Source organism: Cavenderia fasciculata (genome assembly GCF_000203815.1).
Source record: "Cavenderia fasciculata unplaced genomic scaffold Scf_Dfasci-G-o-33e01.r1-3, whole genome shotgun sequence".
In the NCBI taxonomy this organism is placed as follows: Eukaryota; Evosea; class Eumycetozoa; order Acytosteliales; family Cavenderiaceae; genus Cavenderia; species Cavenderia fasciculata.
Window position 1 is genome coordinate 1106890 of NW_004457734.1, and position 27551 is coordinate 1134440.

General features: G+C 31.2%; 15 protein-coding genes and 1 non-coding gene across 16 annotated transcripts; 6 read left to right on the forward strand and 10 right to left on the reverse strand.

Annotated features, from left to right (window-relative positions):
- Nucleotides 1-78: 78 nt before the first annotated feature.
- Nucleotides 79-2799, reverse strand: DFA_04665 (uncharacterized protein; the record flags this gene model as incomplete). The annotated part of the gene is made up of 4 exons (XM_004360330.1): nt 79-876; nt 968-1522; nt 1590-2569; nt 2658-2799. 4 exons carry the CDS (start codon nt 2797-2799, stop codon nt 79-81), a joined length of 2475 nt encoding a protein of 824 aa, XP_004360387.1.
- Nucleotides 2800-3163: 364 nt separating this feature from the next.
- Nucleotides 3164-3678, forward strand: DFA_04666 (uncharacterized protein; the record flags this gene model as incomplete). The annotated part of the gene is made up of 2 exons (XM_004360331.1): nt 3164-3404; nt 3467-3678. 2 exons carry the CDS (start codon nt 3164-3166, stop codon nt 3676-3678), a joined length of 453 nt encoding a protein of 150 aa, XP_004360388.1.
- Nucleotides 3679-4256: 578 nt separating this feature from the next.
- On the reverse strand, nt 4257-5524 carry DFA_04667 (Pol protein; the record flags this gene model as incomplete). The annotated part of the gene is made up of 3 exons (XM_004360332.1): nt 4257-4400; nt 4430-4969; nt 5093-5524. The coding sequence occupies 3 exons, from the start codon at nt 5522-5524 to the stop codon at nt 4257-4259; spliced, it is 1116 nt and encodes a 371-aa protein (XP_004360389.1).
- A 315-nt stretch (nt 5525-5839) lies between these two features.
- DFA_04668 lies at nt 5840-5911 on the reverse strand. Its single transcript has one exon. It is a non-coding gene; the product is annotated as a tRNA-Glu (tRNA).
- A 695-nt stretch (nt 5912-6606) lies between these two features.
- On the forward strand, nt 6607-6784 carry DFA_04669 (uncharacterized protein; the record flags this gene model as incomplete). The annotated part of the gene is made up of 2 exons (XM_004360333.1): nt 6607-6716; nt 6778-6784. The coding sequence occupies 2 exons, from the start codon at nt 6607-6609 to the stop codon at nt 6782-6784; spliced, it is 117 nt and encodes a 38-aa protein (XP_004360390.1).
- A 1208-nt stretch (nt 6785-7992) lies between these two features.
- On the forward strand, nt 7993-8306 carry DFA_04670 (uncharacterized protein; the record flags this gene model as incomplete). The annotated part of the gene is made up of 2 exons (XM_004360334.1): nt 7993-8123; nt 8252-8306. The coding sequence occupies 2 exons, from the start codon at nt 7993-7995 to the stop codon at nt 8304-8306; spliced, it is 186 nt and encodes a 61-aa protein (XP_004360391.1).
- Nucleotides 8307-9211: 905 nt separating this feature from the next.
- DFA_04671 (uncharacterized protein) lies at nt 9212-9940 on the reverse strand (the record flags this gene model as incomplete). The annotated part of the gene is made up of 1 exon (XM_004360335.1): nt 9212-9940. The coding sequence occupies one exon, from the start codon at nt 9938-9940 to the stop codon at nt 9212-9214; it is 729 nt and encodes a 242-aa protein (XP_004360392.1).
- Nucleotides 9941-10220: 280 nt separating this feature from the next.
- DFA_04672 (uncharacterized protein) lies at nt 10221-12876 on the reverse strand (the record flags this gene model as incomplete). The annotated part of the gene is made up of 6 exons (XM_004360336.1): nt 10221-10403; nt 10469-10739; nt 10803-11425; nt 11496-12153; nt 12216-12529; nt 12613-12876. The coding sequence occupies 6 exons, from the start codon at nt 12874-12876 to the stop codon at nt 10221-10223; spliced, it is 2313 nt and encodes a 770-aa protein (XP_004360393.1).
- Nucleotides 12877-13015: 139 nt separating this feature from the next.
- Nucleotides 13016-14164, reverse strand: DFA_04673 (uncharacterized protein; the record flags this gene model as incomplete). The annotated part of the gene is made up of 1 exon (XM_004360337.1): nt 13016-14164. One exon carries the CDS (start codon nt 14162-14164, stop codon nt 13016-13018), a length of 1149 nt encoding a protein of 382 aa, XP_004360394.1.
- A 568-nt stretch (nt 14165-14732) lies between these two features.
- Nucleotides 14733-16091, reverse strand: DFA_04674 (uncharacterized protein; the record flags this gene model as incomplete). The annotated part of the gene is made up of 3 exons (XM_004360338.1): nt 14733-15412; nt 15478-15547; nt 15624-16091. 3 exons carry the CDS (start codon nt 16089-16091, stop codon nt 14733-14735), a joined length of 1218 nt encoding a protein of 405 aa, XP_004360395.1.
- A 316-nt stretch (nt 16092-16407) lies between these two features.
- On the reverse strand, nt 16408-18903 carry DFA_04675 (peptidase M14 family protein; the record flags this gene model as incomplete). Its single annotated transcript, XM_004360339.1, has 5 exons — nt 16408-16464; nt 16592-17209; nt 17283-17603; nt 17672-18021; nt 18096-18903. The coding sequence occupies 5 exons, from the start codon at nt 18901-18903 to the stop codon at nt 16408-16410; spliced, it is 2154 nt and encodes a 717-aa protein (XP_004360396.1).
- Nucleotides 18904-19142: 239 nt separating this feature from the next.
- DFA_04676 (uncharacterized protein) lies at nt 19143-20660 on the reverse strand (the record flags this gene model as incomplete). The annotated part of the gene is made up of 1 exon (XM_004360340.1): nt 19143-20660. One exon carries the CDS (start codon nt 20658-20660, stop codon nt 19143-19145), a length of 1518 nt encoding a protein of 505 aa, XP_004360397.1.
- A 201-nt stretch (nt 20661-20861) lies between these two features.
- Nucleotides 20862-21485, forward strand: spoT (guanosine-3',5'-bis(diphosphate) 3'-diphosphatase; the record flags this gene model as incomplete). Its single annotated transcript, XM_004360341.1, has 1 exon — nt 20862-21485. The coding sequence occupies one exon, from the start codon at nt 20862-20864 to the stop codon at nt 21483-21485; it is 624 nt and encodes a 207-aa protein (XP_004360398.1).
- A 209-nt stretch (nt 21486-21694) lies between these two features.
- ku70 (ATP-dependent DNA helicase) lies at nt 21695-24642 on the forward strand (the record flags this gene model as incomplete). Its single annotated transcript, XM_004360342.1, has 6 exons — nt 21695-21697; nt 21760-22173; nt 22260-22450; nt 22558-22920; nt 23059-23549; nt 23627-24642. 6 exons carry the CDS (start codon nt 21695-21697, stop codon nt 24640-24642), a joined length of 2478 nt encoding a protein of 825 aa, XP_004360399.1.
- A 93-nt stretch (nt 24643-24735) lies between these two features.
- Nucleotides 24736-26741, reverse strand: DFA_04679 (uncharacterized protein; the record flags this gene model as incomplete). The annotated part of the gene is made up of 3 exons (XM_004360343.1): nt 24736-24951; nt 25023-25412; nt 26655-26741. 3 exons carry the CDS (start codon nt 26739-26741, stop codon nt 24736-24738), a joined length of 693 nt encoding a protein of 230 aa, XP_004360400.1.
- A 196-nt stretch (nt 26742-26937) lies between these two features.
- Nucleotides 26938-27388, forward strand: DFA_04680 (putative NADH dehydrogenase; the record flags this gene model as incomplete). The annotated part of the gene is made up of 2 exons (XM_004360344.1): nt 26938-27023; nt 27100-27388. The coding sequence occupies 2 exons, from the start codon at nt 26938-26940 to the stop codon at nt 27386-27388; spliced, it is 375 nt and encodes a 124-aa protein (XP_004360401.1).
- Between the last annotated feature and the right edge of the window lie 163 nt (nt 27389-27551).

Consider the following 27551-nt stretch of genomic DNA (forward strand, 5'->3'; position numbering starts at 1 on the left):
TAAAAGTAAAAGTAAAGTAAAGTAATGTAAAGTATATAATATTTATTTATTTTTTATTTATTTGTTTGTAATGTTTATTTATTCATCATCTGATAAATCAAGATCTTCAACTTGATCAACTGATTTATCTTCAACTTGTTTATAAATTCTTTTCTTTGGTCTTGATTCTTCTTCTTCATCTGGTTCTTCAGATTCATCTAATGATTCTTCTTCTTCTTGATCATCATCCATTTCCATTTCTTCATCCATTTCATCTTCATCATCCATTTCATCTTCATCATCTTCATCATCTTCATCTTCATCACTTTCAACTTGTTTGGTTGATTTTTTCTTATTTGGTTTTACTTCTTCTTCATCATCTTGACCATCATATAATTGTTTTGAAGCAATAAGAGCTTCTTGAGTTTTAAGATTCTTTCTAACAAATGCATCCAAAACAGTTTTGATAGCATTTGATTTTGATTTTTGTTTAAGAGATTCAACAAATTGATCAATTTGTTTTGAATCTTTTGGAGAGAATTTAACCTTGTCACGAGCAACCTTTACCGAGTTGGCTTGTTGTTTAATGGCACGAACAATATTTTTAAGGTCATTGACAAAGTTTATATTTTTGATGGTATTACTCTTGACAAGACGTTGAATGTGAGTGATGGCTGGCACAACCAATTCTGGGAATCCAATATGATAAGAGTGAACATAGATTGATTCTGACAATACTTCAAGTAATTGTGCTCTCAATCCTTCTCTCAATTGGTTGGTACGAAGTAATGAATCTTTAATTGACAACGTTGTCAAAAAGTTTAGATATTTACTCTTTACTTGTAATTTACCACTTGATGTCTTTGCATTTGTTGAAAATAAATTTGATGACAAAACCTATAGAAAGAGAGAGACAAAAAAGGAAAGGAAATTAATTAATATATATTTATCTATTTATCTATTTTCTGTTTTCTTTTTTTCTACTTACTTCTAATAAATATGGAATAGTATTAATGAAAATATCATTTGATTGAGAGATTTTGTTTAACATTTTACAACAAGTAAAAACAAGTGGGAAATATTGAGCAGAAGGTTTGAGAGTGATGACACCAACCAAAAGTTGAGTGATTGGATAGATGAGGGTAGAGAGTTGTTCTTGTTTTGGATAGGCACAAACCAATTCAACCCAAGCTCCAAGACCACTAACATAGATCCAATTGTAAATGTTTAGTACCGATGCATGTGTGGTGTCGTTTAGAGTGTTACGGAGATGGATAGCCAATTGACGAATATAGATAAAGGCATGACGATAAGATGATGAGAAATCGAGACCAAACAATTCAACAACACAGTTTACCATGAAATTGATGATTGGCAATGATTCGACGGTTCTAAATTTACTATTTCTTACATAGGTAAGATAAAGTCCCTTTAAACAACTATCAATAAATGGATATGGTGTCATAATTGCAATCTTTCTAATACAAAGGAATGAAAATACTCTAACTGATTCATTTGATGATCCCCAAAGTTCAAGCAAAATCTAAAAAGGTAAAAGTATAATTAATTAATAAATATTATTTTCTTTTTCTTTTTCTTTTTTGACTTACAGTTAAAAGATTATTTGGGAGAATTTCAAAACAAGAGACATAAGAAATAACCTTTACAAGACCTTTTAGAACGACAAGAGACATTTTTGGATCAGAAAGTTGTTTTAAAAGATGAATAAGATTTTTAACATAGGCTTTGGCCAATGGTTCGATTTGAGTCCATTTTTCAGTGGTTGATGGTAATTTTGGTTTGGCAGTCTCTTCGACATCGGCAACATACCCGATAAAGGTATCGAAAAACACTGGTAGGTTCTCGAGTGCGAGAATCAATACATGGTTAAATACTTGACTGTTTGTAATTTGCATGTTCATTTGACGAGAGGTAAGAGTCTCTTGTCCCTTTACACGTTGCATCTTGTCTCCATCAGTCTCTCCAGTACCAGTATGAGCGGCAGTCTTGAATGCAGACAATACCTTTTTAATATTCTTTACTGTCAAATCTTTTCTTGTCATTAAAATCCAATGATCCATTAATTCATTTGTAATTTCTCCTCTACCATGTTTTGGTTCTGAAATTTCTTCTTCTTCACCTTCTTCATCATCATCATCTGATTCTTCATCTTCATCATCATCATCTGATTCATTTTGTTGACCAAATTCTAAAAGATGTTTTTCATTTTCACCAAGAAAAGAAAAGAGTGATGGATCCTTTTGTTTTAATTTCTCCAAATCTTGTTTGTGTTGTTGAATTTGATCTTTGAGTGATTTAACCTTTTTAGATTCTTGATCGGCAACCATAGTTGTCTTTTTTGATAATAATTCTTTTTCTTTTGAATCTAATTCTTCATTCTCTGATTCTTCTTCTTCAGATTCTGATCCTTGATCCATTTCTTCTTCATCATCTTCATCTCCATCTTGATTCATAAAATCTAATTCATCATCTTGATCTTGTTCATTATTTTGATCAATCTTTACATTGGTAGTCTTTGATTTTGGTACTTCAGTTTGTTCCAATTGAATATCTTCTTCTTCATCTGAACCTAAAAGTAGTCATATATAGAATAAGAATAAAGAATATTAATATACATATATTATATATCTCTCTCTTTTATATATATTTATATTTACCATCAATAGTAATGTTTTTATTTTGAAGTAATTTATCAAACTTTTTTTGGTCCTTGTTCTTGAATCTCTTTTCAACACGTCTTTGTTTGATTAATCCTCCGATATCAACCTTTTTTGATCTCTTGTTTAATCCTCCTGCCATTTTTGTAACTCTTTCTCTCTCTCTTTTTAACAAAGATACAAACAACAATATTGTGACAAAAAGAAACGAGTTATTATTGAGAGGGTCAATAAAAAAAAAACGAACGAAAGAAAGAAAAAAAAATTAAAAAAATTTGTTGTTGTTTTTTGAAAAAACCGAAAGTACTTGAAATCAATAGAATAAATATAATAATATTAAATTAGTAAAGGCACAAGACTTGAAAAAGGATCACAATTGACTTGAGATCAAAGTGATCGAGAAAATGACAACAACAACAGCAACAACAACAACAATAATATTCAAAGGATGATGGTTAATTGTTGAATTGGTTGGTATGATGTTTAAACTACCCTCATGTTAATAGATGGAAGAAACAAGAGGTTGTGCAACACCAATGATCGTTGCACACAAGAGAAACAGGCATACCCTACTCAAACGATTAATCGAATCAATTGCAACCAACACCTATACAAATTTGGATGGTGTCAAGAATTTTATAGTCTTCTTCTTCTTCTTCTTCTTCTTCTTCATCCTATTCCTCATCTTCGTCCTATTCTTCATCCTCTTCAAAATGATAATTGATTATATTAAATACTTGAACAATGGTTAAGATTACAATCTGTACCTGATACATAGTTGGTTTGGTTGTGCTGTTAATTAAAACTAGCATTGCACTGCTATCAAATACATACTGTACGTGCCATCTACCATCAAATACCATGTACCAAGGTTGGTTCAAGCAATCCATCAAGTTGTGTAGATATTCAAGTGTTGACCGTCATACCAAATCAATTACCCAAATCACCAATGTTATATGTCAAACTTCAAGAGAAGGTTTATTTTGTCGAGTCAGACCCGAACCAAGTACTTGGATTATAAATGCCATGTGGTTGTAATAGTTAAAGGGTTTCCCGTCGTACCAACGGGAATGGAGAAAGAATGAAATGTTACCGAGTGAAAAGATTGGTTGTCCCGAGAACTAGTTTCTATAGATATCATAATCAAGGAAAAAATGGATAAATGGATAATTGTACGCCGCCCTTCGCCGAAAAAGGTACCAAGCCAAAATTTTTTTTTTTTTACTACAAAAGTGTATTTTAGATTTATTTGATTTAATTGGTTGGCGCAAGATTTCCCTTGTCCCTGTACAGATTATTAGTTTAAATAAATGTTGTTATTATTATTTTATTTTATTTTTTTTATATGTGTTGTTTGTGTTGAGTTGCAATCATTTGTGTTGGAGGTTGGAGGCTTAGAGCTTGTTGTTATTGGCATACATTATTGTCTTGTTTAATCTATTATATTGATTCCTTATTTCATCATGTGTTATCAGCTTGTGTTCATCTTCGTTTTCATTAAATAGGAGTGAGGCTATCGCAATCCATAGGTTGTGAAGTATTATTGAGGTGAGGTTATTGTAGTTGGTTTGTTGGGTAGGAGAGAGATTCCTGTTGATTTTAAAGTTGAGAGTTTGAAAGTTCCATTGGGTCTCGGTTCCAATTAGTTCCGTGTATAGCAGTTGTAGATTGTTCGTCATTTTTGTAGTCCTTTGGCATTGGAAGAAGTGATGAACGTAGACATCTTCCGGGATCACTTGGCAGCTTGGGCACTGTTCTTTCTTGACATAAACTAGTCCAGGCAGGCAACGAGCAAAGAATCTAAATGTGGTGTTTCTTCCTCTATTGTGTTGGATAGTTTTGACGGTTTTAAATATTGATTGTGGAGAGGTGTAGTCGACGTAGTATTTATTTGCAAAGTGTTTTTGCCCATCAGTCAAGAGTTCTTTTGCTGTTGTTTGGTATTTGTTGTCTAGTAGAGCTTGGTATATTTCACCCAAGGAGATTATTTGGCCGTTCTTGGATAGTATAGGTTTTGATCTCATGGTCAGAGCTTCACCTTTCATTTTGTAGATGATGTTGGTGAAAGCTGTCCATTCTCTTGCAAGTTGAGCCAGGTACTGTGAGGTGCATCTTCCTTCCGTAATTTGCTTTAACCAAGCTCTTGCGTAGGGTGCAGTGTATCTGTTGTTGTATGCTTCATTCCAGTATCTATTTATAATCCAAATCTTCTGTGCCATGCATCGTAGTCTCATGTCCCATAGTGCTATTCCACCCTCGTCCCACGGTCTGATGGCTCTTTCCATTCGCATGGTGGTCTTGTACTTTTTATCCTCTACGTAGAGGTTAGTTGTAGATGACCATAAGAACCACGCGATACAGTTGTCGAGTGAGTCGAATTGTTCATTTGTTGGTGTGTCAAGGTACGAGTGGTAGACTAGGGGGGGGGATAATACATAGGATTTGAGAATATTGACCTTTGCCTTTAGTGTGATTGAGTCCTTTTTCCATTTGATCAGTTTCGCCTTTGCACCATTTACGATATCTTCTAGTTTCGAGGACAGCCCATCTTTCGAAAAGTTGAGGCCCAAGTATCTTTCTATACCTGCAATGGGGTAAGACGTGTCTCTGTTTTGTTGGTCTGGTATGGTTACTTTTGATCCGTTGTCGTCTGGTTCGATGAGAATGACTGATGACTTGTCCTCATTGACCTTTGATGAAGTTGCTTTACAAAAGAGGTCAATGCAGCTGTTGATGAAACGTTGCTGTCTGAACGATGTTGCAAATGATGCAGAGTCATCGGCGAATTGGAGGAAAAGAATTTTGAGTGGGCCGTCGGTAATTGGCAAGCCAGCTTGAGGGTCAGCTGAGAGAATGTATTTCGCCATGGCTTCGATCACCAAGACGAATAGTGTGGGGGATATTGGGTCTCCCTGCTTGACCCCTCTACCGATGGTGAAGGGGTCAGAGAGCTTGCCGTTGACGAGTATGCTAGCTTGCGTGTTTGTTAAAAGGTTCATAATGGTTGACTTTAGCTTTGGTGTGATACCAACGTGCGTAAGAGTTCTTTCGATTGATCCGTGTGAGATGCTGAAGCCAAAAAGGTACCAAGCCAAAAAGGTACCAAGCCAAAAAGGTACCAAGCCAAAAAGGTACCAAGCCAAAAAGGTACCAAGCCAAAAAGGTACCAAGCCAAAAAGGACCTCCCCTGCCGGGAATCGAACCCGGGGTGTCAGTGTGAGAGACTAAAGTGTTACCGACTACACCACAGAGGATGGAAAGTGATGTATCTAAAATGAGGCATTTGCCCTATTTATAGGACCATCGCCATCGAGTTTTTTGGAATTTTTCTGTAATAGAGAGAAAGAGATAGAAACAGAGAATTACGTATAGAGTACTATAGAACTTCACTCAATCATCAACTATCTTCAACTATCTTTTATCAACATTACTATTTCTTTTCACACTCACTAAAAGCCACAACTAATTGCCCTGCCCTAGTGTGCCCCCTTGTTCAATTATTTATATCATTATCATTATTATAAATAAGGGGCGCGAGCGAGCACAAGCACTGCCTATATCAAAGATCACCAACAAGAAATAAATAAAATAACAAAAAAAAATATCTTGCTCCCTCCTCCATCTCCTTCTCTAATCAACACAATACAAAACAGTATCGAAACAATAGGAATAATAATTAATAGGTTGAATTTAATTATCATTACAACAAGTCAATACAGTTTGAAAGCAGTATTCACATTACTATTACAATTGGAAATGAACATCATCAACATCTCATCAAAACATCAATCAACAACATAACAATACGAACAACAGAACGATATAAGATAGATAATCATGGTGTAGACACAACCACCAACCATTACTCGACACACACATACATATGGATGGTGACACTGGGCACTCCCTCCAACAGTCACGATCTGGTCACTAACCTGACAAAAGAACTATGGATCGTAACTCACAGAACCGTTCAGCCCCCCTCGATTCAACAGGTAAAGAAGCTTCCCGTCGTATTGATGAACAAATAGAACTAATTATAATCAAATTACAATGGAAGTTTGAAAACAAAAAAATAAAAAAGAAAAGGATATTAATTTACTTGTTCTATTCATTTTAGATTATAAAAATGTTGCATGTAAATGAAAAAATACATAAAGGATAGGTAAACTTTATTTTGAAGCTTTGAATAGACTCTGTTGGGTGACCAATTTGAGGGCGGATGCCACAAGGAAATGAGACAGTTCCTTTTTGGTTGTGGTCTATCCTATTGTTGTTGATTGGAATGGTGAAAATAAGGTTTGGAAAAGATTGGAAAACAAATTAATAAAATACTAGTAAACAAAGAGGTGAAATATAGATTTGGTTGATATTATAATAGAAAATTTATTATTTATTATTAAAATAATAATATAAAATATAAGTTCGTACAACTAGGATATTATTAGACAGACTATTTATAATTGATTGAGGCTGGTTTATTTGCCTTGAATAGAAATATAAATTTTAGTAGACTGATTTATTTCTATCCTATTTGAAGAGTATATATGTAGAATTTTGTTTTATTAATATTTGTATTTTGCGGATGTGTAATAATCAAGTCATCTAGTGGTTATCCCCGATAAACACTATTGGTATTTCATATACTATTCTGTTATTGTATTGCTTTACAACAGAGACCAACAAGAGGTAGCTCTTCTAAAACGACCTATATTTTTTTTTCATAAATCTTGACGGGCAACTCAGACAGTAATAATATTATAGTTTATTTACATTTAATTTAATTTATTATTGTTATATTATTAATATTTAAAGTTGGTCGAATTGATAAATATTTGATAAAGTTTTAATTAAATAAAGCTAGGTAATGATTCCATGGCACCTCATCTCGACACAATCTACTGCAAGACAATTTGCACCAGATGAAAATGAAGAGAGTATGGTCACTCTTCCTATTGAGGCGGAAAATCTGGTGTATCTGGTGTGTATCCCTTGTTGAAGGTTAAGAGATTGAGGGCATTTGGAACCCAATCTTTTTTTTATGCCTGTAATGTCGTGTATGATTTTTCCCCATCTTTCTACTTGTAGGCATAGAAATAGGTTAGCGAGGCATAATTCGCATGGATAAATCTTAACGTCAGATCGCGAGAGGTTGGACATTTTATGAGTGGAGTAGGGCAAAGTTCTTGTCGAGGTTGGAGTTGTAAAGGGGTCTCAAGTTCTAGTTGGCCTTGTCAGTGATTTGTTATGTCCCATTTTTCTTGCTTGATATTGAAGTAGGAGTTGATGGAACTGTTTCAGTTCTAGTGGTTGTTTGGTATCTTTGTAGGGAGGGATGGTGGTTTTAGGGTTGGGAGAGCCAGTTGCAGGCCATTCGGTCCAGCATTGTAATGGTGTTGGTAAGTTACCCAGAGGTATCCTGTCAACAGTCTTTTCCCCCATTTCCCTTTGTAAGAGTTGGGGTTTGTAAATGCTTGATCTATTAGTCTGTGATCAACTCTATATACAAAAAGTAGGTGAGTTTGGATGGAGCATATGTTTTGAATATCTTCATTGTTGCTCTAAGTGTCTACTCTAAATTTAATCCATTTTAGTAAAGATGATCGTATGTTGAGGATGGAGGGTAGTTGTCTCGAGATTGGTGATTAAGAAATCTAGGTATCTTTTGTTGGTACCTAAAGATAATAATGAACAATGCATTGTGAAAAAAAAAAAAAAAGAATTATTTGTTTAATGCCTCAATGGGCAAAAAGGGCCTATAAATAGGCCAAAAGCCTCATTTTAGACACATCACTTTCCATCCTCTGTGGTGTAGTCGGTAACACTTTAGTCTCTCACACTGACACCCGGGAGAGTAAAGGTTGAACTTTGATTGATTGATTGATCTATTGACACTGTTTTTTTTTTTTTTAATGCATACATAGGATGAAATGAACCGTACAAGGTAAAGACCAACCAGTCAACTTTCATTAAACCTCTGGCCGAGCTGATCATTACCTTGTATGATTCCCACAAAAGCATTTGACTCTGTATCGTGAGCAACCTGGTTTGAACAAGACTCTCAGGTCCCACTATTTGTTTGACTGCACACATCCAATAACGTATCCAATAGTCAAGCGAGTTGTTGTACACCAATACTAATCCAAGTTAAAAAAAGAGGTAGAGTAGAATCTCCATTCAAGCAAGTATCATACACTGGAATTGTCAGGGCCAACATTGATCAATGTATAGATAGTAAGAAAGAAAGGAGTAATAACGAAAAGTACCGAAATTTTTTAAAAAAATGATCAACATTGATAAGAAAAAAATAAAATAAAATATAAATATAAATTACAGGCGATTAAAGATCTTGTTATTTATTGATTTACAAAAAAGTTTTATACAAAATAATAATATTGATTGATTATTATTATTATTATTGGTTGGTTGTTTTTAAAAAGGTCTGGTTGTTCCAAATCTCTAGTTGTTGAATTATATAATGTATTACCTATACCCCCCCTATTCATTCAAACCAAAGAAATGGAACCCATTGTTATTGATTGGTTAAAAAATGTTTAAGATGAATAAGAGGTAGTGGCTACACTAGCAGAAGAAAATGGCTTGACTTCAGTCGATGACGATGAATAGGAGGTGTTGGATGACACTCTTGAAACGCCGTTTGGTGATCCAACGTTGGATCCAGTAGTGGAATACAATGACGTTCCACTTGAAACTCTCTTGAAAAATGGACTAAAATTGGTAGTACTGCTAGAATAACTGTTTCCAGATTGACTCTTTGTTGAAAATGGTATAACTGGTGTTACTTGTTCCTGTTGTTCTTCTTTTATAACTTGAGCTGGTACTATTGGTACTACTACGACTGCAACTGGTTCTGGTTGTGGTTGTGGTTGTGGTTCTTCTTGTTGAATTATAATTTCTTCTTCTTTTACCTTTATAGTTTCAGTTTCTTTTTCTTCTTCTTCTTGATCAAAAGCAACTTGATCAATAATAGATGATTGCTTTACAATTGAAACTGGTAAAAGTTCTACTACTACTGCTCTTTCTGGTTGTTGAATGATTTGATCTTCCTCTTGTTCTTCTTCTTGCTCTTGTTCGTCTTGTAATTCTTGACGACGAATTTGATAGATTGGAAGAGTACTCTTGTCTGGTTCGACTATACTATTATTTACATCAACCCATCCCGATTGAGTAATACCATTATTAACCATGACAAACTCGTCGTCTTCATGTTTGGTTGTATATTGGTTTTGGGTTGTATTATTTGATTTTCTAAAGAAATACATAATATAAAAGTGTAGAGATATGTATTTTATATATATATATATAAATATAAATATTATTTAATTGTTTGTTTGTTGTTGTTGTTGTTTAAAGAAAACACTTGACTCGATCACATGCAAATTTAGACAATATATATTCGAGTAGAAAAAAAAACAATGCACCCAAAAATATTTTTTATTTTTTGAGGAAATTTGTGTGAACGTGAAGTTCCTCGTTTTGCAAAAAGGAAGATAGATATTCGTGTTTTTGGTACTATCATTAGAATCGATATCAATATTCTTTTTATTTCTTAAACAATGATAATTTTTTCATTAATTGATCCAATAATTGATTATTCTCATCAATATCTTTACCTTGATCAAATAGATTTTGTTGAATTTGAATTTGATGATCTTTTGGTAATTTAAATGATTGTGATGATAAAGATTCTTCTTTTTGTTTCGGTAAAGGTTGATATTTTTCAAACTATAAAAAATAAATAAATTAATACTTTTTTTATCTTTTCTTTTCTTTTTTTTCTATTTTCTTACATGAGATAATTTTTCTTTATAAATATTAATTTTATGAATCATTGATTTTAATTCATTTCTTAGATCAATTTCAGCATTTGAAAGTGGTTTACCTTCATTTTCCACCATGGTAAGAGCATTTAATTGTTCATTTAACAATTCATGTTGTTTCCAATAAAATGACATTTGTTCTTTCAAGTTGGTTTGTTTTTTTCTAATTTCAATAATACTATTTTTTAAATTGATCAATGTATTTTTTTGATCATCTGTTATTCTTTCTAAACTTTTTAATCTAAATAAATAATAGAAAAAGTAAAATTAATATTTCTTTTTTTTTGTTTTTTTTTCTATTTACCTAGATTTAATAAATTGTTCATTTTCAGCAAGAGTAACATGACGATCAAAAATTTGTTGTCTAAAATTTGAAACAATTGAAAGAGTATCTTTCATTGAATTATCTTTTAAAATTACTTTTGGAATAAATGCCAATTCTTGAACCAGTCCAACAAGTGGTTCCATTCCAATATACTCCAATTCATCACCATTATTATCGTTATTGTTTTTTTCATTTTCTTTAAATTTTGAAACTATACCATCCAAATCAATTAAAATACTTCTAAGAGTATTTGGTAGAGCAATCAAATAATTACCCAGCTTTACATCATTTAAAATGATCAAACCAATAATAGGAGTTGGAATATTATCACTTGTAGTAGAACCATGAATGATTGTAGTCAAACTAGTTTCATCCAATTCCTCTTCAATCGAGGTCTCTTGTAAACCATTGATTTTTTTGTATAGTTGTGGTAACCATGTAAATTGTGCACAATGTACTCCATTATTATGATAGAAATAGGCAGAATTGGTTAATGAATCCATCAATACCGATGGATTTGAAAATGATAAATAATTTGATGAAATATTATCTTGAAATACCATTTCTTTAAATTCTAATTTTTCATATTCAATTAATTCATTCTAAAAAAAGGAAAATTTAAAATTAATTAATATAATTGTTTATATCTTTTTTTTCTATTTTCCATTTTACCTTTAAATTTAAATTTTTTACATTAAAATTTTTAAAATGAGGAAAATTATCTTGACAAGAGATTGTAACGATTGAAGTTGAATTTGAAAGTACCAAAACAATTGAAAATGGAATTAATCTATTTTCATTTTGGTCAACAACCTCTTTTTCAATATTTGGAGCAATAGAGGAAATAGTGGTAATTTGTTTTTTTTGATTTGAATAAAAGATTGGACCTTGAATGATTGGAGTAAAAGATCTTTTATCAGATATTGTCAATTTGATCCATTTTCTATTTTCAATTTCATAAACTGAATTATTAAGAGTCAATGAGAGGATCCATTGAAATAGAGTTTCATAATAATTGGCCAATCCCTCTTGTTTATAGGATTCTTGTTTTTGTTTCAATATACGACTTTGTAATCTTTTTATAAAATCACAATCTACCAAACAATTATTTGGTATAATTGGACATAATAGATAGACATTACAATCATCTGCCACCAAATATATTGAAAATCTTGTCCAATCATTAATCAATGGTCCAAAACAAAATGATTTAAAAATTGGATTTGCTTGTTCCATTGAATATTCCTTTCCAATTGAATTATGTATTTCTAAATGTCCAAGATTAAATGATTGTTCTTCTTCATAAATTTTTGTTGTTATATTATATATTCTTAAAAAGAAAAAGATTAATATTGATAATTATAATTTTTGTTTTCCATTTCTCTCTCATACTTTAAATAATTATTTGAAAATAAGATAATAATATGAATATTACTAAGTGGATGCCAATCAATATGATTAATGATTGTATCAAGTTCAGTAATTGGTTGAAGTGAACTATCAACACGTAAAACAGCTTGAATAGGTTGATATTCAAATGTTTTAATATCTGGTTGTTGTGATTGTAATTGTTCAAAATATAAACTTCTAAATGTTGGATTTAAATCTATTATCGTCCATTTAAAAGTACCACAAACCATTAAATATCTTGCATTTTCATTTAATTGTATTTTATAAACATCATAATCAATATTTGTTTTAATTTCCTAAAAATGACGAATAAGAAATGAAAATGAAATGATTAGATAAATGAATCATATCTTATCTTTTTTGTTTGTTTTATATTTACTTGATATTTTATAGAATAAACTCCTTGATTAAAATCATTTTCAATTCTAATTACATAAAGTTGTTTAATGTATGGATTAAAGTAATAGATTTCATGATATTGATTACTAATGCTTAATAGATTCTTTGATTTAAATTGAAAGTGTTCATCATCTATAGTTGCATGATGTTTGTTATTACTACTATTACTATTATTCTTCTTTAAACCTTTTGAAAAGATTGGATGAGATGATAATAATGATATAATCTCTCTTAATTCAATCATTCTCTCTTAAAAAGTCTCTCTCTCGAACAAATACAAAAAAAAGAAGATAGATGAAAGTTGAAGATCTTCGTCTCTTCATCATTAAGTCTTCTTGGTTTTTGAAATTTTGGTTTTTTTTTTTTATTAAATATTTTTTAGTTTAGACAAAGAAAATGATTAATGATACACCAACAAGAATTAGAAAAGAGATTAAACATAGGATGATTGGGAATGGGTCTAGTTTAGGTCTTTCAGGTTCTAATTCTGGTTCTGCACCGTTGGCACCTACTTCGGGCAAGATGTTAATGTCGACCATGGGTACATTCTCTTGATCGACTTCGTCATCTACACGATTGATGTTTCTTGTTGGTATGGCTGTAATGACTCGAGGTAAACTAGTCATTGGTGTTGGTTCAGGTTCAATCGATCTGTTAAACATTGGATTACCTCCCATTCCAAAACCACCATATCTATCATCATTCACTGGTCTAATGTATGGTAACTCTGAAACTGATGAATTAAAAGTTGTACCATCTTCATGATTATCTTTGTTATTATTAACACTCTTGTTATATGGTTTTAAAGTTGGACTATAGGTTATATTATTAAATGGTGATGGTTGAACTCTATTTAAAAAGTTGTTTGAATTGATAGTTGGTGATGATTTATAATCAATATCTGATGGTTTATCAAGTGAAATTGGATCAAATCTATCATCTCTTAGGTTAAAGTTATTATTATTAAGATTATTATTATTATTATTAATATTATTATTATTATTATTATTATTATTTAGATTATTATTATTATTTGTTGTAGTTGGAGAAGATTTAAATTCATTTTTTTCCAAACCAAGAGGTAAAGTAATTCTTTCATTGACAGGTGTTTCTTTAAATTCTATTGTTTTTAAATCATCTTCATCTTCTTCTCCTTCGATTTCTGGACCACGTTGATCTGAGAGTATTAATGAATCATCGATACTAATATCCAAATCTTTGGCAAGTGAAACTGCTGGTGCATTTGAGTGGTCATCCGACTTTTTGTTATTCTTTTTTTCAGCATCATATAACTTGTTTTCTAGATTATTGGCATGACTTGCAATTCCTTGGTCACTTACCATTTCAACAGTTGAGAATGGGTTGTTGTCAGAAGAGGAAGAGGGTGAAGTTGCCAAATTTCTTTTCAATAATGTTGCTTCTACTTGTTCTTCTATATGATCCTTTTCATTTACCAATTCTTCTCTTTCCTTGTCTACAACAACAACATTTACGTTGCTGTTATTTTCCGTTACTACTTCTTCGTTGGACATTATTTAACTAATAATATATAGTTCTTTGGTTTTTTTTTTATAATAAATAAATAAATAAATAAATACTAGAGGGAGGGAAGGTATGGAAATTAAAATAATTTATTATTAATATCAATTATTTTCATTCATTTAATTATTTGATAAGATAATCAAAGTTTGCTGAGCAAACTATAGAATATTATTATTATTATTATTTATTAAGTTGTTGTTGTTTGTGGTTAATATTTACACTTTTTATATGTTTTCTCTCTCTCTCTTTCGAGTACTACTACTATGTGTTTTATGTTTTTTAAAAGAAGTAGTAAAAGACATTCATTCATTCATTCATTGTGTGTAATGGGTTTTTAGATCTACAATTCTAAAGATCGTTGACGAAATATAGAATTCTCCCATTTTGGAAACCAAACCGAACTTTCAATTTTTTCAAAAGGTAGGTAGTGTAGGGAAAATAAATAAAGACAAGTTTTAAAAAACATTTCTAAAATGGGTGGAGAGTGAGTAAAAAAACAAAATTATATTTTACTTTTTATTTTCATGGGGGTGGATGACCATGACATGACTAGTCGTATTAATCGTTCAAATCCAAACTAGATATTTTCTTTGGTAATCTTTTTTGACTAAGTTCTTCCAAGTGTTCAAATTTACACATTGTAATTGTTGGTTTTGAAAAATTAATATTAATATTTTCATTATTATTATTATTAATATTATTATTGGTTGTCTGATTATTAATATTTGTTTGATTTGTTTGATTAATTAATCTAGTTGAAGTAGTAACAGTAGTTGCTGGAGGAATTAATTTTTTGTTTTGATCCAATTTATGAATAACCAATAAAATGATATAAAAAATTAAAGAGAATACCAAACTTTTGGCAAATTGATTCCAAATTGCAATCATTATAAAATAAATTCGATCTGTCAATTGGATTCCAACAGTCGATTGTTGTTCAATTTTGATATCATTGACCAAAATATTAATATCAATTTGAATATTTGGATAAATGATTAATAATATTTTCAATACTATTAATAAACCAAATACCAAGGATTGTGTTGATATTGATGCTTTTGGTTTCTTTAAAATATATTGATATTTTGATATTTGATATCTATATCTATAAAATATTGAAACCATCTTTACCAAAACCATTAATATTAAACAATTAATTTCAATCATTGAATATTCAAAATTTAATATTTGATTATCAATTAAATAATAAATGATTGATGTACTTTTATATTCGTCAACTAAATTGAAACAAAAAAAAGGTAAGTAAAATGATAAGTTTCTCTTTTTTTTTTTGTTTTCTTACATTTAAATAAAGATTCAATTATAAAAGTTAATAATATTAAATAAATTAAAATATTTCCAAATTTAACAACCTAAAATTAAAATAGAAAAAGAAAAAGAAGAGTTAATACTTGATATAGTTTATATATGTCTTTTTTGATTTCTTACAAATTGTAATTTTGGTAAAAATTTGAATATAAAATAGATACTATTTTTAAAGATGTTCCTATGTTTTTGTTGTTGTTGTTGTTTAAAACTTTGTTGTTGACTATGTGATTTACTTAGATGAGTTGAAATGATATATCTATCAACTGCACCAATTTGTTGATTAACCAAATCTTGACATGTGACACAAAGATTAAATTCGCTTTCAACCTTTTGTTCATATGCTTTAAATACTCTAGCATCATCTGTATGTGCAGGATTAAAATCTGATAATTGATTCATCTTTTTTTGTAATTTGAATTGACATTTTGTACATAATAAATTGTTCTTATTATTATTATTATTATTATTATTATTATTATTATTATTATTATTATTATTATTATTATTATTCGATTTAGTTGGTGATATCATATGATTATGATTATTATTATTATTATTTAAATTTGATTCAGACAAGATAGTAACCATATCAATATTATAATCACCATCTTTATTGAATCCATTATATTGTGAGCAATGAGAGCATGTCCATCGATTGAGATGTAGATAAGGGATGCTATTGTAACAGTTACAGAAATGACACTTTGTATTGATTGATCTATAGGGGTCGTACCAATACAACCATTTCTTGAATGATATCCATAGCAGTACGGCTATTACAATGTAAAAGAATAGAGGTGCTATCAAACCAATCAATGTCAACGTATCATAATGATAAAAGTGATAGACATTAAAAGGTTCGATGATATCATAAACCAATATTGTATAATAATAATTTAATATATCAATCATCATTGAGTATATCATCATCCCATCTATCTAATCTATCGAGATTGGTTAACTTGAAATTAGACAATGAAAATGCGATCTTTTTTTTTAGAGGAGAGGAGTCTTTCTTTGCTTGAAACTCTCAAATTTTTAATTTATTTAATATTTTTTTTTTTTTAGACTACATTTTTAAGAGATACATTATTATTATTTGTAAAGTTATTATTTGTATAGTCATTTTTCATCATTTTGTTATGATGATGACGACCAGTACAACATAAAGGTAATTGAAGGGATTTAAAGGCAAGTACCATGACCAAGATGACAATGATAACGAGTGCACCACATACACCACCGATAATACCAATCTCGATCATTGCAATCTTTAATACATCATTGTTGGCAGTATCAAAGAGTCTTAATTGGTTTTGAACCCATTCTGGTGTTGGTATGGGACCATCAACGTTGTCTTGACCATTGTTATCATCCTTTTTAGTGGTAAGAATGGCATCACCATTTTCAATCAATGTAACTGCATTTGAAATATCATCCTTTGTATATGATTGTTGTGGTTGCATTGGAGATGATTGGTAGGATACTGGTAATTTAAATGGAAGTTGTTTACCATTACCATCTTTTGGGAATGTTGTATGATCTTGATCATCATAGACTTGAGTTTCATTCAAACTTGCAAGTTTTGAATCAGCAACAACAATATTCTTTTTTGGTGTCATTTCATTCTTTTTCTTTTCAACCACCGTTGTTGGAAACATTCTAAGATCAATTCTTCTTCTTTGATTATTAATTATATTAATTGGCTAAAAACATAAATAACAATATTAATATTTTTCTTTTTTCTTTTTTCTATTTTTTTTTTTCATCTTTGCTTACAATAGAAATAGATTTATAATTTTTACAAGTAAAAGTAACATTATAACTACCAACATCAAGCAATCTATAATAATCACCAAATAATTTTGAAGATTGAATGATATGATCATTATTTTCAATTTGAATACTAGCTTGAATTGGTTGACCATTGTTTGCATCGGTGATTTTACCATAGAAACCCATAGTCAATGGGATGTTGATAAAGTTTAACAAGGAATATTTGTTATCTTGCCAAAATTCTTCCAATTGATTTGGTGATGGTCCTTTTTCATTTGACAATTCAAGTGTAATTTCAAAATTATTTGAATAATCATAATTCCACTAAGAAACAAAAGAAAAAGAGTAAGTAAAAGATATTATGATTTGTTTTGTTTTTTTTCATTTCTTACATCTTGCATTCCACCTTCCAAAGTATACCAAGAAGCACCATTTGTAACACCAGCAAAAAAGTCTTCACTATGAAACATTTTACCATGATTCATTGAATAGGTAAGAGCAATTCTTCTAAATGTAGTATCATCTGGAGTTGGAGTATAGATTCCAGAAAGCTCCAAAGATGGGAATCTACCTCTTGTAGAATCATATGGATAATTTGATACCAATGCTCCACCATGTAAATTGGCAGACAAAACAAAATTTCTTGAATTACTCCAATCCATTATTGCCTTGGTTTCAGGTTGAACTTGTCCAAATCTTCTATTTGATCCTTCTTTTTCATTTGGGAAATTTCTATTTAAATCTAGAGAAAAAAATAGAGAAAGTTAATATTTTTGAATTCTTATCATTTGTTTGTTTTTTTTTTTAAAATCATACCAAAAGAATTTAAATTTCCTCTTTGACCTAATTCAAAACCATCAGGATTCATTGAAGGAATGATTGAAATTTTAACATTATTCATTAAATAGGTAACAAAGGGGTCGATACCATAATTTGATACAAGATGATCAATGAAATAGATTAACATTTCACGACCAACAATTTCATCTCCATGCATATTTCCAACCAATTTGACTTGTGGTTTTGGTTCCATTTGAAGTGGATTATTTGAAATATCAACGGCCCATAATTCTCTTTCACCAATACTCTTTCCAATACTATAGACTTTGGCAATTTTACTATACTTGTTTTCAATCAACGCCATAAACTCTGTCAATTCTTGGTAGTTGTGATAATGGTTGTAATCGACATTACCAGATGGTGATGGAATCTTGTTTGGAAGTGTCTTTTTTGAATTTGATTTCCATGATGGTTCTTGTTGTTGACGACTAATTCTAATTTTTCCAATGTCTCTAGTTGCCAATTCATCAACCTCTTGTTGTTGTTCTTCTACCAAAATTTGACCATTAAATTCCAGTACAAACTTGCTATACTCCAAATCCGACATATAAACATCATTACATTCACGAGTACGATGATGATCCAAAATAATCTTTTCTTGATTCTCTCGAAGATATCTAATTACATTTTCATCTCCATAATGTACTATTCTAAATAATGATAATTTATCTAATTGTCCATAAATTCTTTTTTCAATAAATGGCAAAGTTCCATTAATATCAATATTATTTGATGATACAATATTTAAAATTAAAATTATTATTAAAACTATTATAAATTTCATTATTAATTATTTTTTTTAAAAATATTTTAAAGTTTATTTAATTTAAATTTATTTATACCTTTATTTCCATGTTCAATATTATCTTTTTTATTGAATTTTACAAAAAACAATGTGGTTAAAATCAAAATCGAGTTTGTTAAAAATATCAACATGACATTTCACACACAACACACAACTATTATATTTATTTGTGTGTACACTGTACAATTAATATATTTATATTTATATTTATTTTTAATTTATTTTTCCTTTTCTTTTAAATTTTCATTTTGATTTTCCTTTTTGTTAGTTGTAACCATTTTAATAAAATTTAGGTCAAAGAGTTTTTCACTGATTGGAATAAACATTCCATAGAGATTCTTGTCAGATACGACTAGTAAGCTGCCAGAGATGGTACGAATGTAAAAGGTGGTACGGTTGCCTGGGTTGTAAATATCATTGATGGTGAGTCGATCGAGATGCATCACCTTGCCAAATGGGATTTCAAGTACGTCTTCACCTTTCCAACTAATTCCAGTTACATTTAAAATGAGATGTTTGATTTGAGGTGGTAGGTTGAAATTGATCTTTACAAACTTGGTGCAAAGTGATAGTTCGCTAACACCCGATGGGATGAATCCAATGTTGTTGGAAGTGTTGAGGATGGTGAGTGAGGTGAGTGTGTGTGGGACGATTGTTTGTGGGGTCAAACCATCGATCGCGAGTGATACAAGACGTGGTGGCAATGTGATATCGGCCAATGTAGGTGCGCCCGCCTCCAAGTGCTCGAGTGTGTCTGGCAAGAGTGATGTATTGAGTATCTGGTCAAACGATTTTGGTAGAACCAGTGATTTGAGGGGTAGACTCTTTAGTCCGACGAGGTGATCGGAGCTGCTGACATTGATGCGCAGGTGTGTTAGCGAGTTGGGGAGAACGACCGGGTCGAGCGGATTCTCACCACATGTAATTGTGAGACGTGTGAGATTGGGTGGGACCGAGCCGGCGTGCAATGCAGGCAGCTGTAGAGACAGCAACTCGAGTGTCTCGATAGATGCAGGCAACGCATGTGCGCCAATCTCGTGGTTGAAGCGGCATCCCAGCGTGAGGTGTTTCAAACCATCCGGCAGAACAATCTCGCTGAGTGCACGCTCCATCGAAAAGCCAAACACCAAATGCACCAAATGCTCGGGTAGTACACCCGGTCCAATCGGCTGGTTAAAGTTGAGTCCAAATCGTAAATGTGTCAATGCAGCGGGCAACGAACCCGGTAACATTGGTTGGTTGAATAGAGATGATAGAGTAAGCTGACGCAACCCCGCAGGCAACGATTCATTTGGCACCAATGGTTGATTAAAGTGGTATCCAAACTTTAGCGTCGTGACGGATGCGGGCAAGACCTCAGAGCCGAGTGGTTGATTAAACGATCGACCAAAATCAACTCTTTGTATGCCGTATGGGATTTGACCAGGTTTGATAAGAGTGTTGTATTCATCGCTAAACTTGAGGTGTGTCGCTTGCTCTGGTATCTCTCTAATCTCGTCGTCCACATAGTGCACGTGCTCCAACGAACGTACTATATTGGGGATCAACGACTTGAGTCCTATATGCTCCTTGACCAACTCGATGCCTTTGAAATCAAAATAGTCCACGTTAAACACTGCATATCTCTTGACCGTACTCCACAACTTTTTACATGTCAATCCTAAACACACCTTGTCTATATCATCACATTGTAATAATATTCCTAATAATACGTAATCTGATAATGTCAATAACATGAAAGAAATAAAGAAAAGAGATATATATATAAAAAGATAAAAGATAAAGAGAGAGAGCACAAACAAACAAACAAACACAGATACTTTGAAATTTTTTTTAATTATTATTCCTTTTTTCCCTTCTTTTTAATAATTTTCACCTTCAGGTTTAAATTCATAAATTAACACAAGATCTTTAGAAATACAAATACAAATACAAAGATGGAAATAATAGTATTAAAAGAAGTAATAACAACAGTTGATTTTGCAGCTAAAAAGCATAGAGATCAAAGAAGAAAAGATAAACATTCATCACCATACATTAATCATCCGATTGGAGTAGCACTCAATGTCATCAACGTAGGTCAATACTATGATGTTGCAACAGTGCAAGCAGCTTTGCTTCACGATACAGTTGAAGATACTGATTGCACCGAAGAAGAGATTCGTAAAGAGTTTGGTAGTGAAGTGGCATCGATCGTAATGGATGTTACAGACGACAAGTCACTCTCAAAGGTTGACAGAAAGAAATTCCAAGTATCTCATGCTCCCCACATTCAAGACAAATCAAAGATTGTAAAGATGGCCGATAAACTATACAATCTATCGGATATCATCAAAAATGCTCCACCATCATGGTCACTCTTAACTATTCAAGGTTACTTTGTTTGGGGTAAGAAAGTTTGTGATGGTCTAAGAGGTGTCAATGCTAGCCTCGAAGAAGCTCTCGATCAACTATTCCAATCAAATGTCATTTTCAAAGGTGAAGAATATCCAGTTGTACCTTGTAAAACTATTGAAGAAGAAGATCAATTACTTGAAACTTATTATCAAAATTTAAGATAATAAAAGAGATAAAAGAGATAAATAAATAAATATATGTATAGTTATAAAAAAAAAAGTATATTATTAATAATTCTTCGAAGTTCAAAATTGAGTAAGATTTTTTTTTTGGGCAAAGCGCTTCCCCAAACTTGCAATTTTTGAATTCATTTTTACCGTTGCAATCAAGAAAGTTAGTATCATCAAAGAGATAAAAGATATAGATATATATAATGGTATGTGTATATATAGATATGATGTTTATATAGTTGTATTAATATTTCTTTCTTTCAATTAGTCTAATAATAATAATAGTAATAATAATAGTAATACATTTGGTACTGCAACAGGGATATCAATGTTATCAAATGGTATATCACAAGCACAATTCAATTCAATATTTGATATAGGAGATGATGATATGGTTGGTACTGGTGGAGGTGGTGGAGGAGGTGGTGCTGGGGGATGGGATAATCTATTCGATGGTAATGGTGATGGTGATGAGGATTCTGATCAAACAAGTGGACAAACAGAATACTCGCTAAGAGATTGTATTATATTCTTGATTGATTGTTCTAAATCAATGTTTCTACCAAACCCATCAACCGGTGAAATACCTTTTAAAAATGCAATCAAATGTTTAATTCAAACTATCACTGATAAGATCATAACTTCTGAATCTGATTTAATTGGTTTATGTTTATTTGGTACTGTAAGTAAAAAAAGAGGAAAAAGATAAAACAAAAAAAAAGATAAAAGGTTTATAACTAACACTTTCTTACTACTTACTTTTTTTAGGATAAGAATAAGAATTTAAATGATTTTGAAAATATATATGTAATGAGTGATTTGGATACACCTGATCCAAAATTGATCCTTCAAATTGAAGATATATTGGCAGGTGATTTGGGTAGTTTTGGTGGCAGTGCTAAAAAGGAATTTGCATTTGGTGATGTTTTATGGACTTGTTCAACCATGTTTTCAAATTGGTAAGAAATAATAATAATAATAATAATAATAATAATAATAATAATAATAATAATAATAATACTATTATTAATATTGATACTAATGTTACTTTCCTATTCCTTTTTAGTAATGTGAAAATAGCACATAAAAGAATATTTTTATTTACAAATGAAGATAATCCAAATCAAGGAAATGATAATTTGAGGACAATTAGTTTTCAACGTGCAAAAGATTTGTCAGATTTGGGAATCGAGATTGAATTGTTTGCAATGAACAAGAATGAAGACGACGATACATTTGATTTTGGAAAGTTTTATCAAAACATTATCTTTTATCAAGACGGTGAATACATTGACAAGATTGATGCATCGAGTAAATTTGAAGCATTACGAGCTCGATTGAAAAGAAAAGAGTTTAAAAAGCGATCACTTGGAAAGATTCCATTCTATATTGGCAATAATCCAAATACAGTACCGATTGCTTGTCAAATGTATAATCTAGTATCGTCGGCGAAAAAGAGCTCGCCTACACAACTAGACCCGGCAAACAATCTTCCAGTCAAGACAATGATCAAGAATGTTTGTGTCGATACTGGTAGCACACTCTTGCCATCGCAAATCAAGTACAGCTACTATTATGGAGGTGAACCAGTAGTCTTTTCAAAGGAAGAGGTTGAAAAGATTAAATCGATCGATCGTCAGGGCATGGTGTTGATGGGGTTCAAGCCGGCCAACACCATCAAGCGACAACAAACTATCAAACACATGTCATTCCTATTTCCCGATGAAAAGACTGTCAAGGGATCGACTGTCACTCTCAACGCTCTGATTGACAAGATGATCGAGCTTGACCGTGTCGCTATTTGTAAATTCCTTCCTCGTGCAGGCACTCTTCCTCGTATGGTCGCCTTAATCGCTCAAGAAGAGATCATCAACCCAAAGGATTCAACTCAAATTCAATCAAGAGGATTCAATGTCTTTTATCTTCCCTATGCTGATGATATCCGTCAATTCCAATTCAATACAACAACCAAAGCAAATGAAAAACAAATTGATGCTGCAAAGAAAATTATTAAAACTTTTAAAATTAATTATAATGATCAATCTTTTTTAAATCCTGGTAAGAAATAGAAATGGAAATAGAAAGAAAAGAATTATTTATTTATTTATTTATTTATTTATTTATTTATTTTATAGGATTACAAAAACATTATAATAGTTTACAAGCAATTGCATTGGAAAGAGATAAAGTTGAAGATGTTAAAGATACTATATTACCAAATGAAGACAACTTTTCACAAAATGTAGACGTATTAAAAGATTATCAAAAATTGGTATTTTCAAGTGACTATAAAGTCTCTGCAAGTTCCTCTTTATCATCTGCAGCATCAAAGAAAAGAGATAGAGAGGGTAAAGGAATTGGTGATTATGATTGGGTTGAATTGGCTCAATCTGGTGGTATTGCAAAACTGACCATTCCAGAACTATCTGAATTCTTAAAGAATCAAGGTCAAAAGACACCAAGTAAATTTAAAAAGGCTGATTTAGTTTCACTTGCAACCAACTTTGTAAATGGTGGAAAGATTGATTTTACAAAATTATCTAAATTAAAATCATCTGATGATGGTAATAGTAATAGTAATAGTAGTACTCCAACTTTAACTTCAACAAAATCTACCAATTCTGACACTGCAGCAGCAGGATCACTTTATGGAAAACATACAGATGAAGAAGAAAATAAGAGACCAACTAAAAAAGTTAAACAACCAACAACTAGTACTAGTACTACTAGTACAACTTCAACAGCTGCATCTTCTAAAAAGAATATAGTATCAATTATAGATGACGATGATGATATTATGATGAAACCAGTTGATCCAGATGATTCAGATGATGATTTAGTTTTCCGCAAAACTTCAACTTCAACTACAACTACAACTACTAATAATAATAATAATAATAATAATGATGATTCAACAAAAAAATCAGGATTAAGTTCTGATTCATTCCCTTCATATCCAGCATCATTTGGAGATAGAAATGGTGGTAGTTTTGGATCAGCCGATATTTATTCTCAACCAAGTCAATCTCAAGCACCTAGTAGTGGTAGTTTTAATATTGGACATCCAACCAAACCAATGTGTAAATATGGAGCAGCTTGTTATAGAAAGAATGCTGATCATTTAAAGGAATTTAATCATCCAAAAAAATAATAAATAAATCTGTCTTGTACATTCAACCATCCATCTTTATCCATCCATCTTCTTTCTATTATTATTATTATTATTATTTATTATTATTTTAGATTAGAAAAGATCACCAGTAAGTTGTTCTTCTGATCTCTTGACAACCTTTAATTTATCCTTTTTCTTCCAAACAATCTTTGATTGTGGGTCTTTGGATGGTGGTGTAAGAGTCCAAGTTGGAATTGGCATTGGTGCTTCGTCATGTGTATCTACCAACAATGCAATCTTTCTTAAATCCTCTGGTAATTCTGCAATTGCTTCCCATTGCAAGTGTGACTATAATTATAATTAAAGTTAGTATATATAGTTTGTGTCTTTTTGTTTTCTTTCTTTCTTTCTTTAGTTACTTTTTCCTTTTCTTCATCATCTCTCTTTTGAGCAGTTTCTTGACTATATTTTGCGTAACTTTTAATGATATCTCTTAATTGTTGTTCCTCTGCTGATGGCTTGGCAGTGGTTGGTTGAGGTCTCTTGTATATCTTTGTGAATCTTTGTTTGATCTTGTCGAGCGATCCCTTTGACAACTTTTGTTGTTGGTCACCTTCTCCATCACCACTGTCTTCCATGAAATCTTCGTCATCGTCTTCTTGGAGGAATGGGTTACCAACAACCTTTCTCGCACGACCAAAACGATATAAACTATTTGATGCATTGGCACTCAACGAGAATGCATTCTGTTGACCAAATAATGTACCAATTGATCTTCTACAATATAATGATATACTTGACATCTCCTTCTAATATATACAAATAGATATAGATATAAATATTACTTTCTACTTTCAAAGATATCTTGCAAATGAAACAAGACGAAAGAGAGTGAGTGTATTGATTAGATCATGCATAGGTCCCCAGAATCTGCTTGCATAGAGCTCACGCAGCTTCTTCGTTATGAAAATATTTTTTTTTTTTTTTAAATTTTCACAAACGATGATCATGCTACTCACTTTGTTTGCTTGGGTGACCCTGCTCTTGCTGCCAACCAATCTATCTGCACTTTCTCTCTCTATCTTATTGTTATTATTGTTTCATCATCTATAATCAGTCAGCAGTTTAGTTTAGTCTACAACCACAACCTTCACAAGAGACAATCTCCTACTCCCTGCTAATCCTCCTTCCTCATCCCAAGTCAGAGTATTAATTAATATAATTCAACATCTAACAACAAATCAAATCAAAGAGATTCTTCTTTGTAGGTATCATATCATCGAAATAGATAATTAATAGTTAAAAGTTGGTTTTGTGTACTCTTTAGTATTGAGAAAGAAGGAGAAAAAGAATTAGAGATAGATAGATATAAGTATAAGATAAGATAGGACAGGATAGGATAGATAAAAGATACTTTAACGATACTCAATTGAATTCAAGTTATTAAACATTAATTGAATGTATAACAAAATGATGGATGGATGGGTTAGTTGGTAATATACAAAACTAACATGCTTGAAGAAGAGATCTTGGTGATTAACAAAAACAAAAACAAACAAATAATTCCTAGGATGATAAACCATTCATCCCATCCATCCATCCATCTATCCATTTAAACACACGCTCAACACAACAAACAATAATAACAGTAAACACCCTTTTCTTTCTTCTTCTTCCCACCAAACATTCCACAACCCACAAAACATCAACAACAACAACAACAACCATTTGTTATCTTGTTAATCTTGACCAACCTATAATGAAGAGACAATGCAACCAAATTTGGAATATGAACAAACGATTTACTACTGCTACTACGTCGTTTATGAAATGGGGATGAAAAACTGTTAATGCAAGGATGTAAACACCCACCCACCCCCTTTTCTCTCAACAACCATAAAACAAACAAACAAACAACTGTTGCAACAGAATTCTGCATCCATGGAACAACCAATTGTCAATCTCTGAGTGATTCTTTGATGTGCTGACACTCACTCACGCTCTATCTCTCTCTCTCTCTCTTTTTGCACACCAAAACCGCGCGGTTATACCCTCCCTTTTCCCCATCTCTCATTCTTGTCAATATATATATATTTAAAGAGTACACTAGTAATTTGTTGATTAGTTGATCTTATCATTTTTTTTATTCATCGTCCAATTCACACGCAACCCAATACAATTCTCTTTTACCAAAACAACAACTAAAACTATATATATTTACATCATTCCAATTTATTATAATATTAATAATATAATTCTATTTATTTATTTATTTATTTAATAATAGCTGTAACATACTTTTTTTTACTAAACCAAAATAATAATTGATCAATCATGTCCTGGAGAGCTCTATTATCACATAATTTACAAGAAATTAGAATTCACTTTTGCCAACAAGCTCAAAGCAGTGAAGGCCTAAGGTAAATAATTGAAATACCAAAAAACTATTTCCAGTTCCACCATTGATCATTATATTAACTTTTTTGTTTTATTTAGAAATTTCATTACAAAGAACTATACCGATTTAAAGAGATTAAATCCAAAGCTTCCATTGATGGTCCGTGAAGCTCATGGAATTGAACCTGTAATTTATGCCAGATACGATTGGGGACAAGAGGAAAAAAAGGTTGTTACTAATTTATCGGAACAAGAAGTCGAAGAAAAGTTAAAGGAACTCTGTTTAATGGGTACCAAGTTGGATAGATCACCAGAAAGTGACCTCAACGAAGATGATGTTGTTTCATCTTATAATAGACCAAAAAATACCTATAGAACTATCTTTTAAACATAATAATAATCCAAATAATAATAATAATAATACATTCCATCAATATTTTAAAATAATTACAATTAATTCATCCCGACGATAATATATAAATATTTCTTTTATTTTTAAATTAAATAATAAAAAATAATATAATATAAATAATAATATAAATTTAGTAATA